Below are 15,029 nucleotides of genomic sequence, written 5' to 3' on the forward strand. Positions count from 1 at the left end.
AGAATCAAATCCTAGCAAGATAGTGTATTTTATTATAAAATATATTATTCAGATCTACTTTTCCTTTATCTTTTGTTTTAAAAACTAAAAAAATCATTGTTATCAGATCATTAATAACTAACAGGTGCAAAAACAGCCCATCTATATAAAGTTGTACTATATGATTTGTATATATAATCAGACTTTAGAAAAACTTGACTCATTTAAACTAAAGTTATTAGGGTACATTAAATCTATAAGTATAAGGCAGCGACCAAAAAAGCTATCTGATACTGTTTTTCCTGCCTCAGTCAATGCACAAGATGCATAGTCAATATTTTGTTTTGTCCTTATTCAGTGTCTAACTCCCAAGCCTTATTCACTGCACACTACCCAAACACTGTTCTGAAGACAGAATTCATTTCCTTATGAACTTCTCTATGGTTCTCATCACTATAATATGAGTAAAAAGCAACAGAGGGTCCTGTGGCACCTTTAAGACTAACAGAAATATTGGGAGCATAAGCTTTCGTGGGTAAGAACCTCACTTCTTCAGATGCAAGTAATGGAAATTTCCAGAGGCAGGTATAAATCAGTATGGAGATAACGAGGTTAGTTCAATCAGGGAGGGTGAGGTGCTCTGCTAGTAGTTGAGGTGTGAACACCAAGGGAGGAGAAACTGCTTCTGTAGTTGGATAGCCATTCACAGTCTTTGTTTAATCCTGATCTGATGGTATATATAATATGAGTGCTTCACAACATTAATTTATTTATTTTCACAACATCCCTATGAGGTGAGAAGTGATGTCAGGCACTGCCTCCCAGTAATCAGGCCTAGTGGTTGGCGTGGCTGTTGAAGCTGGGTGTAGGGTCAGGACGAGGCCAACAATGATACTGGAATTGAGATGCAGGGACAGGCCAGGGTCAAAATTGAGATCAGAGCCCATCATCAACCCAGAATCAGCATCATAGCCAGAGTCCAGGTGCAAACCAATGGTCAAAGCTGGGTGTTCAAAGTACAGGAACAAGCTAAATCAATAGAGAGACAATGCAGAGACCATTGAGGTTGAGATGGGAATAAGAGACAGACTTGTTGAAAGTCTCTGGTTAAGGATAGGAGACGTAAAAAACAAAGATGATGTGATAATAGGGGTCTACTACAGACCACCTAACCAGGAAGAAGAGGTGGATGAGGCTTTTTTTAAAAACAACTAACAACCATCCAAAGTACAGGACTTAGTGGTGATGGGGGACAACTATCCAGACATCTCTTTGGAAAATAACACAGCAGGGCACAGATTATCCAATAAATTATTGGAATGTATTGGAGACAATTTTTTTTATTTCAGAAGGTGGAGAAAGCTATTAGGGAAAGCTGTTCAAGTTTTGATTTTGACAAATAGGGAGGAACTGGTTGAGAATTTGAAAGTGGAAAGCAACTTGGGTGAAAGTGATTATGAAATGATAGAGTTTATAATTCTAAGAAATGGTAGGAGGTAAAAGAGGAAAATAAAGATAATGGATTTCAAGAAGGCAGACTTTAGCAAACTCAGTGAGTTGATAGGCGAGATCCCATGGGAAGCAAGTCTAAGGGGGAAAAGAGCTCAAGAAAGTTGGCAAACAAAAAGTGGAAATTGGTCAAATGATAAAGGTTGAATATAAACAAATAAAACAAGTATGTAGGGACAGAATTAGAAAGACCAAGCCACAAAATGAGGTTAAACTAGCCAGAGACATAAAGGGTAACAAGAAAACACTCTAAAAATACATTAGAAGCAACAGGAAGACCAAGGACAGGGCAGGCCCGTTACTCAATGATGGAGGGGGGGGGGGGCGGGAAACAATAACAGAAAATGTGGAAATGACAAGTGCTAAATTACATTTTTGTTTCAGTTTTCACCAAAAAGGTTAGTAGCGATTGGACATCTAACATAGTGAATGCCAGTGAAAATGAGGTAGGAACAGAAGCTAAAATAGGGAAAGAACAATTTAAAATTACTTAGACACGTTAGATGTCTTCAAGTCTCCAGGGCCTGATGAAATGCATCCTAGAATACTCAAGGAGCTGACTGAGGAGATATCTGAGCCATTAGCAATTATCTTTGAAAAGTCATGGAAGACAGGAGATATTCCAGTGGACTAGAAAATGACAAAAATATAGTGACCATCTATACAAAAGGGAAATAAGGACAACTTGGGGAATTATAGATCAGTCAGCTTAACTTCACAACCCAGAAAGATAATGGAGCAAATAACTAAGCAATCAATTTGCAAACACCTAGAAGATAATAAGGTGATAAGTAACAGTCAGCATGGATTGTCAAGAACAAATCATGTCAAACAAACCTAATAGCTTTCTTTGACAGGGTAACAAGCCTTGTGGATGGGGGGGAAGCGGCATAGCTTGACATTAGCTTTTGATACTGTCTCGCATGACCTTCTCATAAACAAACTAGGGAAATACAACCTAGATGGAGCTACTACAGGTGGGTGCATAACTGGCTGGAAAACCGTTCCCGGAGAGTAGTTATCAGTGGTTCACAGTCAAGGTAGACGGGCATAATGAGTGGGGTCCCGCAGGGATCATTTCTGGGTCTGGTTCTGTTCAATATCTTTATCAATGATTTATATAATGGCATAGAGAATACACTTATAAAGTTTGCAGATGATACCAAGCTGGAAGGGGTTACAAGTGCTTTGGAAGATAGGATTAAAATTCAAAATGATCTGGACAAACTGGTCTAAAGTAATGGTCTAAAGTAAACAGGATGAAATTCAATAAGGACAAATGCAAAGTACTCCACTTAAGAAGGAACAATCAGTTGCACTGCCTAGGAAGGAGTATTGCAGACAGGGATCTGGGGGTCATAGTGGATCACAAGCAGGAGTGTTTCACTGCATCGGTCTTCACTGTTGAGGATGTGAGGGAGATTCCCAATCCTGAGCCATTCTTTTTGGGTGACAGATCTGAGGAACTGTCCCAAACTGAGGTGTCATTAGAGGAGGTTTTGGAACAAATTGATATTACTGTTTAGTTTAAGTCTCCAGGACCTGATGGTATTCACCCAAGAGTTCTGAAGGAACTCAAATGTGAAACTGCAGGACTACCAACTGTCATCTGTAACCTATCATTTAAATCAGCTTCTGTACCAAATGACCAGAGGATAGCTAATGTGATGCCAATTTTTAAAAAAGGCTCCAGAGGTGACCCTGGCAACTACAGGCCAGTAAGCCTCACTTCAGTACCAGACAAATTGGCTGAAACTATCGTAAATAACAAAATAGTCAGACATATAGATGAACATAATTTGTTGGGAAATAGTCAACATGGTTTTTGGTGAGGCATGATTTCCCTTTACAATGTACTAGAATTCTTTGAGGGGGTCAGCAAGCATGTGGACAAAGGAGATCCATGGATATAATGTATTTAGATTTTCAGAAAGCCTTTGACAAGGTCCCTTACCAAAGGCTCTTAAGCAAAATAAGCAGTCATGGGATAAGAGGGAAGATTCTCTCATGGATTGGTAACTGGCTAAAAGATAGGAAACAAAGGATAGGAATAAATGGTCAGTTTTCAGAATGGAGAGAGGTAAATAGTGGTGTCCCCCAGGGATCTGTACTGGGCCCAGTCCTATTTGACATTCATAAACAATCTGGGAAAAGGGGTAAACAGTGAGGTGGCAAAATTTGCAGATGATACAAAACTACTCAAGATAGTTAAGTCCCAGGCAGACTGCGAAGAGCTACAAAAGGATCTCACAAAACTGGGTAACTGGGCAACAAAATGGCAAATGAAATTTAATGTTGATAAATGCAAAGTAATGCACATTGGAAAACATGATCCTAACTATACATATACAATGATGGGGTGTAAATTAGCTGTTACCACTCAGGAAAGAGATCTTGGAGTCATTATGGATAGTTCTCTGAACTCATCTACTCAATGTGCAGCGGCAGTCAAAAAAGTGAGCAGAATGTTGGGAATCATCAAGAAAGAGATAGGTAAGAAGACAGAAAATATCACATTGCCACTATACAAATCCATGGTACGCCCACACCTTGAATACTGAGTGCAGATGTGGTCGCTCCATCTCAAAAAAGATATATTGGAATTGGAAAAGTTTCAGAATAGGGCAACAAAAATGATTAGGGGTATAGAATGGCTTCCATATGAGGAGAGATTAATAAAACTGAGATTTTTCAGCTTGGAAAAGAGGCAACTAAGAGGGGATATGATAGAGGCCTATAAAGTCATGAGTGGTATAGAGAAAGTAAATATGGAAGTGTTATTTACTCCTTCTCATAATACAAGAAAAAGGGGCCACAAAATGAAATTAATAGTCAGCAGGTTTAAAACAAACACAAGAAAGTATTTTTTCACGCAATGCACTGTCAACCTCTGGAATTCCTTGCCAGAGGGTGTTGTGAAGGTCAATACTATAATGGGGTTCAAAAGGGAGTTCGATGGATTCATGGAAGATCGGTCCATCAATAGCTATTAGCCAGGATGGGCAGGAATGGTGTCCCTAGCCTCTGTTTACCAGAAGCTGGGATTGGGTGACAGGGCATGGATCACTTGATGATAACCTGTCTGTTCATTCCCTTTGGGGCACCTGCCATTGTCCACTGTCAGAGGACAGGATACTGGGCTTGATGGATCTTTGGTCTGACCCAGTATAACCGTTCTTATGTTGTAAGCAAGACATGAGAAGTAGTTCTTCCACTCTACTCCGTGCTGATTAGGCCTCAACTGGAGTATTGTTGCCAGTTCTGGGTGCCACATTTCAGGAAAGATGTGGACAAACTGGAAAAAGTCCAGAGAAGAGCAACACAAATGATTAAAGGTTTAGAAAGCATGACTTATGAGGAAAGATTGGCAGAAGCTATAAAAGGCCCTGGAAGCATCTCCATTTTGCCTCTTTCCTGCTCAGATCTCTGGACTATGGACTTATACTAATGGGAGCATTCTAACCAAGGGACTGAGGACCTTCCAATGATTTGGAAGCAACCAGAGACTTGGCATAAGCCAGCAGTTTATTCCACCACTGCTACAAGCCTGAACCAAGAACTTTGCAATTGTTGTATGTATTTGATTCTTTTACCCAATTTTAACTCTTACCTTTCTTTCTTTCTTTTTAGAAATAAACCTTTGGATTTTAGATATTAAAGGATTGGCAACAGCATGATTATTGGGTAAGATATGAGTTAAATATTGACCCGGGTATGTGGCTGGTCCTTTGGGATCAGAAGGACCTTTTGTTTGATTAAATTGGTTTTAAATTACCACTCATCATTAAGTCTAGTGTCTGGGTACTGAATCCAGGACTGGAATTCAAAAGGAGGCTGCATTTCTGACTTCTTGTTAGCCAGTGTGGTGAGACAGAAGTTAACTTTTGTTGCTGGTTGAGTAAAGCTCATGGAAGAATAACCATCAGTTTTGGGTGTGTCTGCCCTATTTCTCAGCAGTTTGTCATGAATTTGGTATTCTCAGTTTTGACCCATGGAGGCATGGTGACACCTTGCCAAGCATAGTTCCAGGATGTGGATTTTTTTCCCCATTTGCATTGTTAAACATATCACTGTACGGAAACTTGAATAAAGATATGTATTTTGTATTCTTTGGTGACAACTGCAAAGTGGACTAGCCAGTACCTCAATATCAACATATTGAATAATTTGTAAATTGATGGACCAAAGTTTAAAAGGGGCTTCAATCCTATCACTAATTTTGTGAGAGTAATCAATTGCAAGTACTAATTATGGCATTTAAATGTGAAGTTATCTGACTGCACCAGCAAATCATGCAGTCAGATGCCTAAAAGCCGTAATTTACACTCCCAATTATTTGCATTATCAACTGATTGCATTTGCAACATTGGAGATGGATTTTAAAACTTTGGGGCCAAAGTTTTATTAATCCTCAGTGCAAATTATGGCATTTAGACATTAATTCCTGTAGATACCCAAGGTTTATTAGTTCCACTTCCAAGCATTTGGGACTTTGATGGGTCTTCAGACTAGGAGACAGGTTCACCTGGGTTCTAATCCTGGCTCTGCCACTCATTCTTTGAACTTGATTCTCCTCCCACTTACAGTGGTGTAAATCAGGAGTAACTCCATTGAAGTTGATAGCGTTACACTCCATGCTGAAGTCAGTGGAATTACACCTTTGAGAAGAATCAGGACCACTGTTTGGTCTCATACAAGTAATTTTACCTCTCTGTCTCAACTAAAAAACTGAGATAATTACCTATTTTACAAGGACATTGTGTAGATTAACTGATGTTTGTAGAGTGCTTTTACAATGTAAAGCACTATATAAATACTAAAAACAATCATTATTCCAATGTGGTAAAGATGAGTATTACTAAACAAACAGAACAGAAATCTAGTCAACTAGGACGTCAAACATTCCATCCTGAGGAACGTAGATTTCAGATTCTTACTTTATAGAATGAATACAAATACTATAAGCCTATTATAGCTTCCCAGTATTTGAAGAAGTTCCCTTTTAAAAGCCTATGTGGCTCTTTTTGTACTACCACACATGGCTGTGGTAAAACTGCTGTGATCTTTGTCATAAACCATTATGAATTAGAATTTAACTATTTATTGGCAAATCAAAATCTAATAACAAACATTTTCTTACTAACACTGATCTTATTGATGAATATCAGAACCAGTGTGTTCTAGACTATGCAATTATTGTTTAATTTACAGGGCACAAACATAATGTAAAACTATTAGTATGGCAACTGTTTATCTTTTGAGTCACATTCTTGTTTACAGGTTGAATACATACATACTGGATGTTTACAAGTTAAGTACTGTTAATGACATTGTAAATACATCTTATTTTGTGGTTCAAAGGTGAACTACAAAATAAAACAAACAAAAGGTTGTACTCTTTACTTCTACTTTTTTTCTCCTTTATAATGTATAATGTCAATCTTAGGCTGGAATTTTCAAAGGAGCCTAAGAAAAAGTTAGCTGTCAAACTGCCACTGAATTCTAATGGGATTTCAGCATCAAATACCCTTAAACCCCTTTGAAAATTCAAGTCTCAGGGCTTGTCTACACACACATTTAGTCTGCGGCAAGCAAGAGTGTGAATCCACCTCACGCTAGTCTGCTGCAGACTAGCTGTCATGTGGATCATGCTGATATGCATTAACAATTTGTTAATGTGCTGTGGTCTAGCCTGTTTCAAAGAGAACTAGATCAAAGAGCATTAACAAACTGTTAATGCATGTCAGCGGGAACCATATGGAGAGTTAGTCCTCGGCAGGCTAGTGAGGGTATATTCACACCTCAGATTGTCATGAACTAACCTGTAGACAGGTCCTTAGTATATTTTCAACCAAAAGGATTTTGTTCCAGGATTTGTTATGGCTTATTTGTCTAAACAGAAATATCAGAGCTTGATTTCCCTGTTTTTCTGAAGGACCCTTTGTTCCTGAAGAACTGGAAAAGAACAGTGACGTCACATCAGGTTGAAACCTGAGCAGCAGCTTTCCCATGAGTTAGATCAGGGAAGAACGGGACATTGAGTCAGACTTCTCTTAAAGTTTTGTTTTAATTAAAACTTCTTTAACTCTAGCTCCTAACATTAAACAGCTGGGATACAAGCAGTCTCTGTGAGAACCCCAATCTCCCCTAAACTGAGGGTTGGGAAAGTTGCAACACATCTGGTGATATTATCCCACTTAATTTTCTGGTCTTCCAGAAGGTCCTTCAACAAAACAAGTGACTCCAGGACATATTTCTAATATAAAAAACAAGCAGAAAAAAACCCCCAACAACTTTCCTACAGAGTTCATCTTTAAACAAGGGCACACATTAAATGGCAATTAAATACAATTACCAGGTAATCTGTAGGGGTAAGCACTGTATTTACTACGTACACCATTTTGCGAATACATACGTTTATCCATGCAGCTTATTCCTCAGAGGGGACAACACTTCCCATCCACCCTGCACACAACTGGATGATCTGACAGAATCACCAAGAATGCATCTTTACAGAGATTTCCTCCCCCTGTCCAATGAATACTGCTATAGGAAGAGATTATTTGGCCTACGAAAACTCATCTGTACTGAAGGCACTGACAGTATTTACATAAGAAAAAAATCAATGTAATGCTTTGGTTATTCTGGATTTGGTATTGGTCACATGAATAAAAGTTGTTTCGCCCTCACCCCCAGTGTACTACACTTCCCCCTCTGTCATGTACTAGACACATATTCTGTTGCCCAGCCAAAAACCTGTAACATCTAGGGGTTATTTAAATGGGAATGTCACATATGGCCTCATCCTTGAAGTTGTTCAGAGTTGAGAGTGAGCTCAGAGTTACATAAGGAGCCACAGTAGTGCCCTAAAAGGTAAGATGATTTGAATATAGTTAAGAGAAGTTGCACTTTAGGGCATGATTCACCACTGCAGTTCTTGAGAAAGTTAATGGACTAAACAATGAAACCTGCAACTTGTTTGTTAAATAAGTTGCTACTGACAAGTGGTAGACTGTCCAGTCAGAATATTTTAACTGCTTAGTTAAAATGTTTTGAATGGAAAACTGTTTTATTCAGTTTGCATAGCTAGGCATGATATACAGAACTGCACAATTACATGCCAAGTTGATAGAAGGCTATCACTAAGTGAGTTTTGCAAACAAAAGGCAGTCAAATAATCTGAAGATATTTTAAAAAGACATCCAACTAATCTACTTATTTCCTGAATCCTGTGACCTCTATGACTATTACAAGCTGCTCTTACGGGTGCTGGGAGGGGAAAGAGAGAAAGTTGAAAATATTGGGCCAAATTCTACTCAGTTACACTGGTGCAAAGCCATCAGTAGAGCTCCTAGGGATTTACACTGGTGTAACTGAAAGCAGAATTTGATTCATTATGCTTAGGAGAACAGTACAGATGTTTATGAACTACAAGTAGGATCAACAGGATGTGAAAGCACTGCACCTGCGGCTTTTTATTTTTATTTCCAGAGGCCTAGGATTCTTCTATTTTTAAAATGAAAGTTCTCAAATATATTTCTGACAAAATTTGAAATCCACTATTTAACTGAATCTATATGGCAATACACACTGAACAATTAGATCACTAATGATAGCTAGAATGAGAGAGAGATTCTTTCCTGTAAAGTCTTTCAGCATATGAAAAAGTTGTGAATTCTTAATGGAATTATTCCAGGAATATATGTGATAAATTTTGCCCATTGTATATAGAGGAAGTGCCAGCTATACAATGACAAGGTTCACAGATTTTATTTCCCTACTTGACAGAGGCTGTTGTTTCATTCACTATGCAGAAACCTATTTTAGCATTACAAACTAAAACAAACTGAAGTAATTCTGAATCCCAAGTGGAGCCTCAAGTTTCCGCTGGAGGGCCAGGAACTCCAAAGTTTTAACCCCAGTTCTGTTTCTCACTCACCGTTTGGCCTTGAACAAGTCATTCTGACTAAAACTAGGATTTAGGTTTCTAGTTTTAACCTTACATGTTTGAAAATTTTGGCTTTTAACTTCTCAGTGACTCATTTTCCTCCTCTGCCAAATGAATAGCTTGCATAAGAATGTAAGAATGGCCATACTGGGCCAGACCAATGGTCCATCTAGCCCAGTATCTTGTTTTCCATCAGTGGCCAATGCCACATGTTTCAGGGGGAATAAACAGAACAGGGGCCATTACTGAGTGATCCATCCCCTGTTGTCCTGTCCCAGCTGCTGGCTGTTAGAGCTTTAGGGACACCAAGTATTCTCACACTTCTTATCAAACTGTCTGTACTGGGCTAGCTTGATTATCACTTCAAAAGTTTTTTTTCTCTTAATTAATTGGCCTCTCACAGTTGGTAAGACAACTCCCACTTGTTTATGCTCTCTGTATGTGTGTATATATATATCTCCTCAATATATGTTCCATTCTATATGCATCCGAAGAAGTGGGCTGTAGTCCACAAAAGCTTATGCTCTAATAAATTTGTTAGTCTCTAAGGTGCCACAAGTACTCCTGTTCTTCTTTTTCCAGAGCATAAGGTTACATCTCTGACCATCTTGGCTAATAGTCATTGATGGACCTATCCTCCATGAACTTATCTAGTTTCTTTTTGAACCCCATTATAGTTTTGGCCTTCACAGCATCTCCCCGGCAATGAGCTCCAATGGTTGGCAGCATGTTGTGTGAGAAAGTACTTCCTTTTGTTTCTTTTAAACCTGCTGCCTATTAATTTCATTGGTGATCCTTGGTTCTTGTTAGGTGAAGGGTTGAATAAGGAAGTGTTATGTACTTTCTCTAGACCATTCACGATTTTATAGATCTCCATCATATTCCCCCCTTAGTCATCTTTTTTCTATGCTGCACAGTCCCAGCATTTTTAAATCTTTCCTCATACGGAAGCTGTTCCATACCCCTAATAATTTTGTTATCCTTCTCTGTGCCTTTTCCAACTTTAATATATCTTTTTTGATGAGGTGACCAGAACTGCATGCAGTAGTCAAGGTGTGGGCTTACCATGGTTTTATATGGTAGCATTATGATATTTTCTGTCTTATTATGGGCACAATTATGTCATGGCAGTCATCACTGGCACAGAATCCACGAATTTTGCCATTTACTTCAGTTTGACCATGAAAACAGAGAGAATGCCTTAAAGTGCACCATTCCATCCATATAAAACTGTTTAATTTTTTTTATTTGTAAGAACTAGAAGTATATGTAAAAAAAGAAATGAAATAAACTCCCTAACATTTGTTTCCATTCACCACTGCTCACTTTGTTTACAGTCACTCACCTAGCAACAGTAACTATGGATGTTACATCACGTTGCCTTTGTCAAATTTAATACGTAAGAGTCACGCATCTTGTAAAAGAAGGGATTAGAGCGATTAATTTGAAAGAAGACAGAGAAAAACAGCAAACAAAAAAAATGAATGAAATGACAAAATTAAGTGCGAGGCAGAGAGCAGAGCAGTACCCTAAAACATTCTATGAAAGTGAAGGAAAGTTGTTTTCTACATCATGCAATATAGATGTTGATTTTATAAGAAACTCTAGCTGTGATAAGCATCTTGAAAGTGCAACTCATAAGCGCAAACGAAACGCAGATAGAAATTTTTAAAAGCAGAAAACAGTTACAGAGCGGTTTAATACCAAGACCAAGCAGCAGCTTTGCAGGAGAAATAGTGTTCAAATTAACACACTCTGCCGCAAATATACCCCTGCATACGCTTGACAATCCAAAACTAAGATGGTCTTTAGAAAGCAAGATAGGTGTTATACCAAGTGCAGATCATCTTAGAAAATGTTACCTTCCAAAGTGTTTGACTGTCACATTGAAGAACTAAAGGAAAAGTTGCAGTCCTGTGAAGGAATTAGCATTGTCGCAGGTGAAACTCCGATGCTGAAAACAACGTATGTGCTTAACATTCTTGCCATCCCCTTCCCAACAAGCAGTGACAATGCAGGCACTTCCGATGCAAGTGAACACAAGCTGTATTTTTTTTTTTTTTGTTACACTGTTTTGGAAGCAGTCAATTTTAAAACCGTCCACAAAGCTATATGGGAAACAGTTGAAAAATCTGCCCTACCATTTGACCGTAACACTGCATTTGTGACCAATAATGTCACGTACATGAGGAAAGCTTGGGATCGAGGTTTGAAAACTTTGTTTTTAAATGCTGAACACCTTACATGCATGGCACATTTGCTTAACTTTGTGGGCAATCTGTAGAGGAAGATAGTTTTGAAAGTAAATGAATTAATTGTGGCTGTAAAACATGCTTTCACTGCCTGCCCTGCAAGAAAAGCCCAGTTCTGTATGTTTGTAAAAGAAAGAGGGAACAGTCCTTCCATCACAACAACCTCCCACAATAACCAGATGGAACACCTAGTTCAATGCAGCTCTTTATCACACTGAGGATTACGTTTCATTTTTTACAGAAGAGAATGGTTGTAGCAGTAGTTCAAGTGTTCAAGAGATTGTTGATCTTTGCCAATCCGAAGCAGCTATTGAACTTCAGGCTCTAAAAGAGTTTGCACCGTGAATCATGAACACGCTTACAGCTTATGAAGAGCCCACAGTCTGTGCTCATCAAGTCAAAAATGACATGTGTGATTTTGTGTTGTAGGCAGAGAGCTGCTGTGAAACTTGCCAACACCCCAACTGCAAAAACACCACTCTTGGGTCATACACAGACACTGATTCAACCTCCCGCTTTCACCAACCAGCTGCCACTTTCTTCAGTACTTAACTTCAGTGTATTTGAGCCAAACCAAGCAAAACACTATGACATTTGTGAGACCACGGTATCTGACAATATACAACTGTTTGGAGATAATATTCCAGCACAGAGAGAATATTGGGCTTACTGTGGAGCAGTTCCAGAATTGAGGAACGAGGATGTTTTCCAGTTCTGGAGAAGCACAATGGCCAAATTCTCAGCTCTGTCAGTACTTGTCCTGTGATGCTTAGCAGTACCAGTCAACAGCATGGACGCCAAACACTCTTTCTCATCTTATAAAAATGTGCTTGGGGACAACAGATGCCACATTAAAAAAAAATAATCTGTCTCTGCATAATTTGTTATACCAAAATTACAACAGTTTACAAAAGGGATTTTACTAAAAATAATTAGTTATTTTTGTAGTTTTTCATTATTTTTGTTTGAAAAATTATTGCACAATATGCATATATAATTTTGAAACAGTTTACTTTGACAAGGAAATGAAAACTAATGAATTAGTTTGTTTTTGTGTAAATGTTACACTGTAATATTTTATTATTAAATTGTTACATATTTTTGTTGTCATGACCATACTGATTTTGTACATTTTCACCATGACTGTTCCATAAATTTTGCCTAATTCTACCACGACAAAACTGTTTCCATACTTATTATCTACCCCTTTCCTTGTGATTTTTAACATTCTGTTCGCTTTCACTGCTGCAGCACATTGAGCAGATGTTTTCAGAGAACTATCCATGATGACTCCAATCTCTTTCTTGAGTGGTAACATCTAATTTAGACCCCATCATTTTGTATATATAGTTGAGATTATGTTTTCCAATGTGCATTACTTTCATCTGCCATTTTGTAGCCCAGTCTCCCAGTTTTGTGAGATCCCTTAGATAAGTCCAAAGCTGACTGTTAAGAGTTACAAATCTGAATAATTTTGTGTCATCTGCAAACTTAACCACCTCACTGTTTACTCCTTTTTCCAGAGCATGTAATGAATATGTTGAACAGTACTGGATCCGGTACTGGTCCTTGTCCACTGTGAAAACTGATCTTTTATTCCTACCCTTTGTTTCCTGACTTTTAACCAATTATTGATCCATCAGAGGGCCTTTCCTCTTATCCCATGACTGCTTTCTTTGCTGAAGAGCCTTTGGTGAGAGACCTTACAAATGAAGAATAAGATGAGAAACGAATGGTACAACAGACAGATGGGGGAAAGCACAAGGAATCAAGGACACAATACTGGTCATCATGACAAACATGACATTTTTAAAATACTGTGAAAAGTTGGTAAGAAAAGCAGACAGTTGAATGAAGTACTTCTTTACTGGGATGCTACTTTTACAGTTTTTGTGCATATGATAGAGCACGTTTAGAAATCTGTGGACACATGTTTAGAAATCTGAAATATATTAGTATTGCATCATACTAAATGTCTCAGAAAGTAAAGCTGTATTCTAAAACGTAGGCTGATGTTACCTTAAGAGAGTCTCTGCAGTGCTGAAAGAACTTCATTAACCCCTTATGAGTAATGCTCTGTGTTTCATCATGGCAATGGTAAAGAGTGAAACACTGGGGATGGTGTAGTCCCAGGTGGATCAGCCACTCATCACTCAAGCAATGGCAGTTTAAAATCTGAATGTGCCTCCCTGGAAAAAGACAGCCAGATTACCAAAATGGTCAAACACAAAATACAAGCCCATATTTATTGTCTATTGTTTTGATTAAGAGGGTAGAATATAATTATTGATGGATCTCATTTGGATAACTGAATTTCAGGGTATGTTTGCATAATGTTTTCACTAACATATCCATCATTAAAGTGCAACTTTCAAAAAGCCCTAGTATGAGCTGAAAATGCAAAATGTATTTTTATATCAAGTGGTTACAAAGCCAGTGCTCTTCCAAACAAAGGAGATTCCATTATATATGCTTCCTGAATATTTTCTGCTGAAGAAAAAAATCTGAAAACATTGCACTGACATTTAACATGGATTGTTTTGAAATATTCCTAGAAGAGCTTACTGTGGCGGTGTCAATATGTTTTCCCTTGTGTGTATTGTCTATAAAAGCATTTAAATGTTACTGTAACTTTTGGAAATTTATTTGGTCAGCATGAGATGTGAAAGCATTAGTAAATACTAGTCATAATCGTGATATTGACATAGCCAACTTTCAGGTAGGTATGAAGCCAAAGAATAATCATTGCTAGCCTGGAGCCTGTCGTTTTGTTTTTAAAATGGCATAATTGGCTTTTAAAATGCAGAGAAATAGGCCCAAATCCTGAAGTCACTGATAGTTTTGCCTGAGTAAAGATTGAGGCACAGATCCTCAGATGATGTCAACTGGCAGAGCTTCACTGATGTCACTGGCTTCATTATACTCAATGGACCTAGGACAGGTTCTACAGCAGCTGAGGATCTGCTCCTAAGTACGAAATCCTGGCCCACTGGAGACCATGGCAAAACTAGTGGTGCCAGGTTTCCACCCTAAATCTTCCTGGTTTTGTATAGAAGGACTGATTCTGCAAGGTACTGAGTATCTTGTCTGGGGTGCTGAGCTCATTAGCTATGAGCTGTGTGATTATTAGACCACAATTGCGTGAGCTGTAACTTTAAATTACTCTGCCAGAACTATCCATTTCTTATTTGAATTAACGTACCTATATTGCTTTAATCTATTCCAGGCTTTCCCCCCCACCCCCCAGGTCTAGTTAAAATCTAACTATTTCTGAGCAGCCTGTGCTAGTGACAGCAGCAGATACTGCAAAACTTAATCAGAACTTCTTAAAATCTGTGCTA

The 15,029-nt window shown here is 38.3% G+C and overlaps 1 protein-coding gene across 1 annotated transcript in view; it reads right to left on the reverse strand.

The window, feature by feature from the left end:
• The window catches only part of LOC117879349, a 101,499-nt gene that overhangs the window by 51,777 nt on the left and 34,693 nt on the right, over positions 1-15,029 (reverse strand). The window contains exon 8 of the mRNA XM_034774470.1: positions 13,708-13,877. Coding sequence (XP_034630361.1) covers positions 13,708-13,877 — 170 coding nt within the window. The remainder of the gene's footprint in view (positions 1-13,707; positions 13,878-15,029) is intronic.

Source organism: Trachemys scripta, chromosome 6 (genome assembly GCF_013100865.1).
Source record: "Trachemys scripta elegans isolate TJP31775 chromosome 6, CAS_Tse_1.0, whole genome shotgun sequence".
NCBI classification, from domain to species: Eukaryota; Metazoa; Chordata; order Testudines; family Emydidae; genus Trachemys; species Trachemys scripta.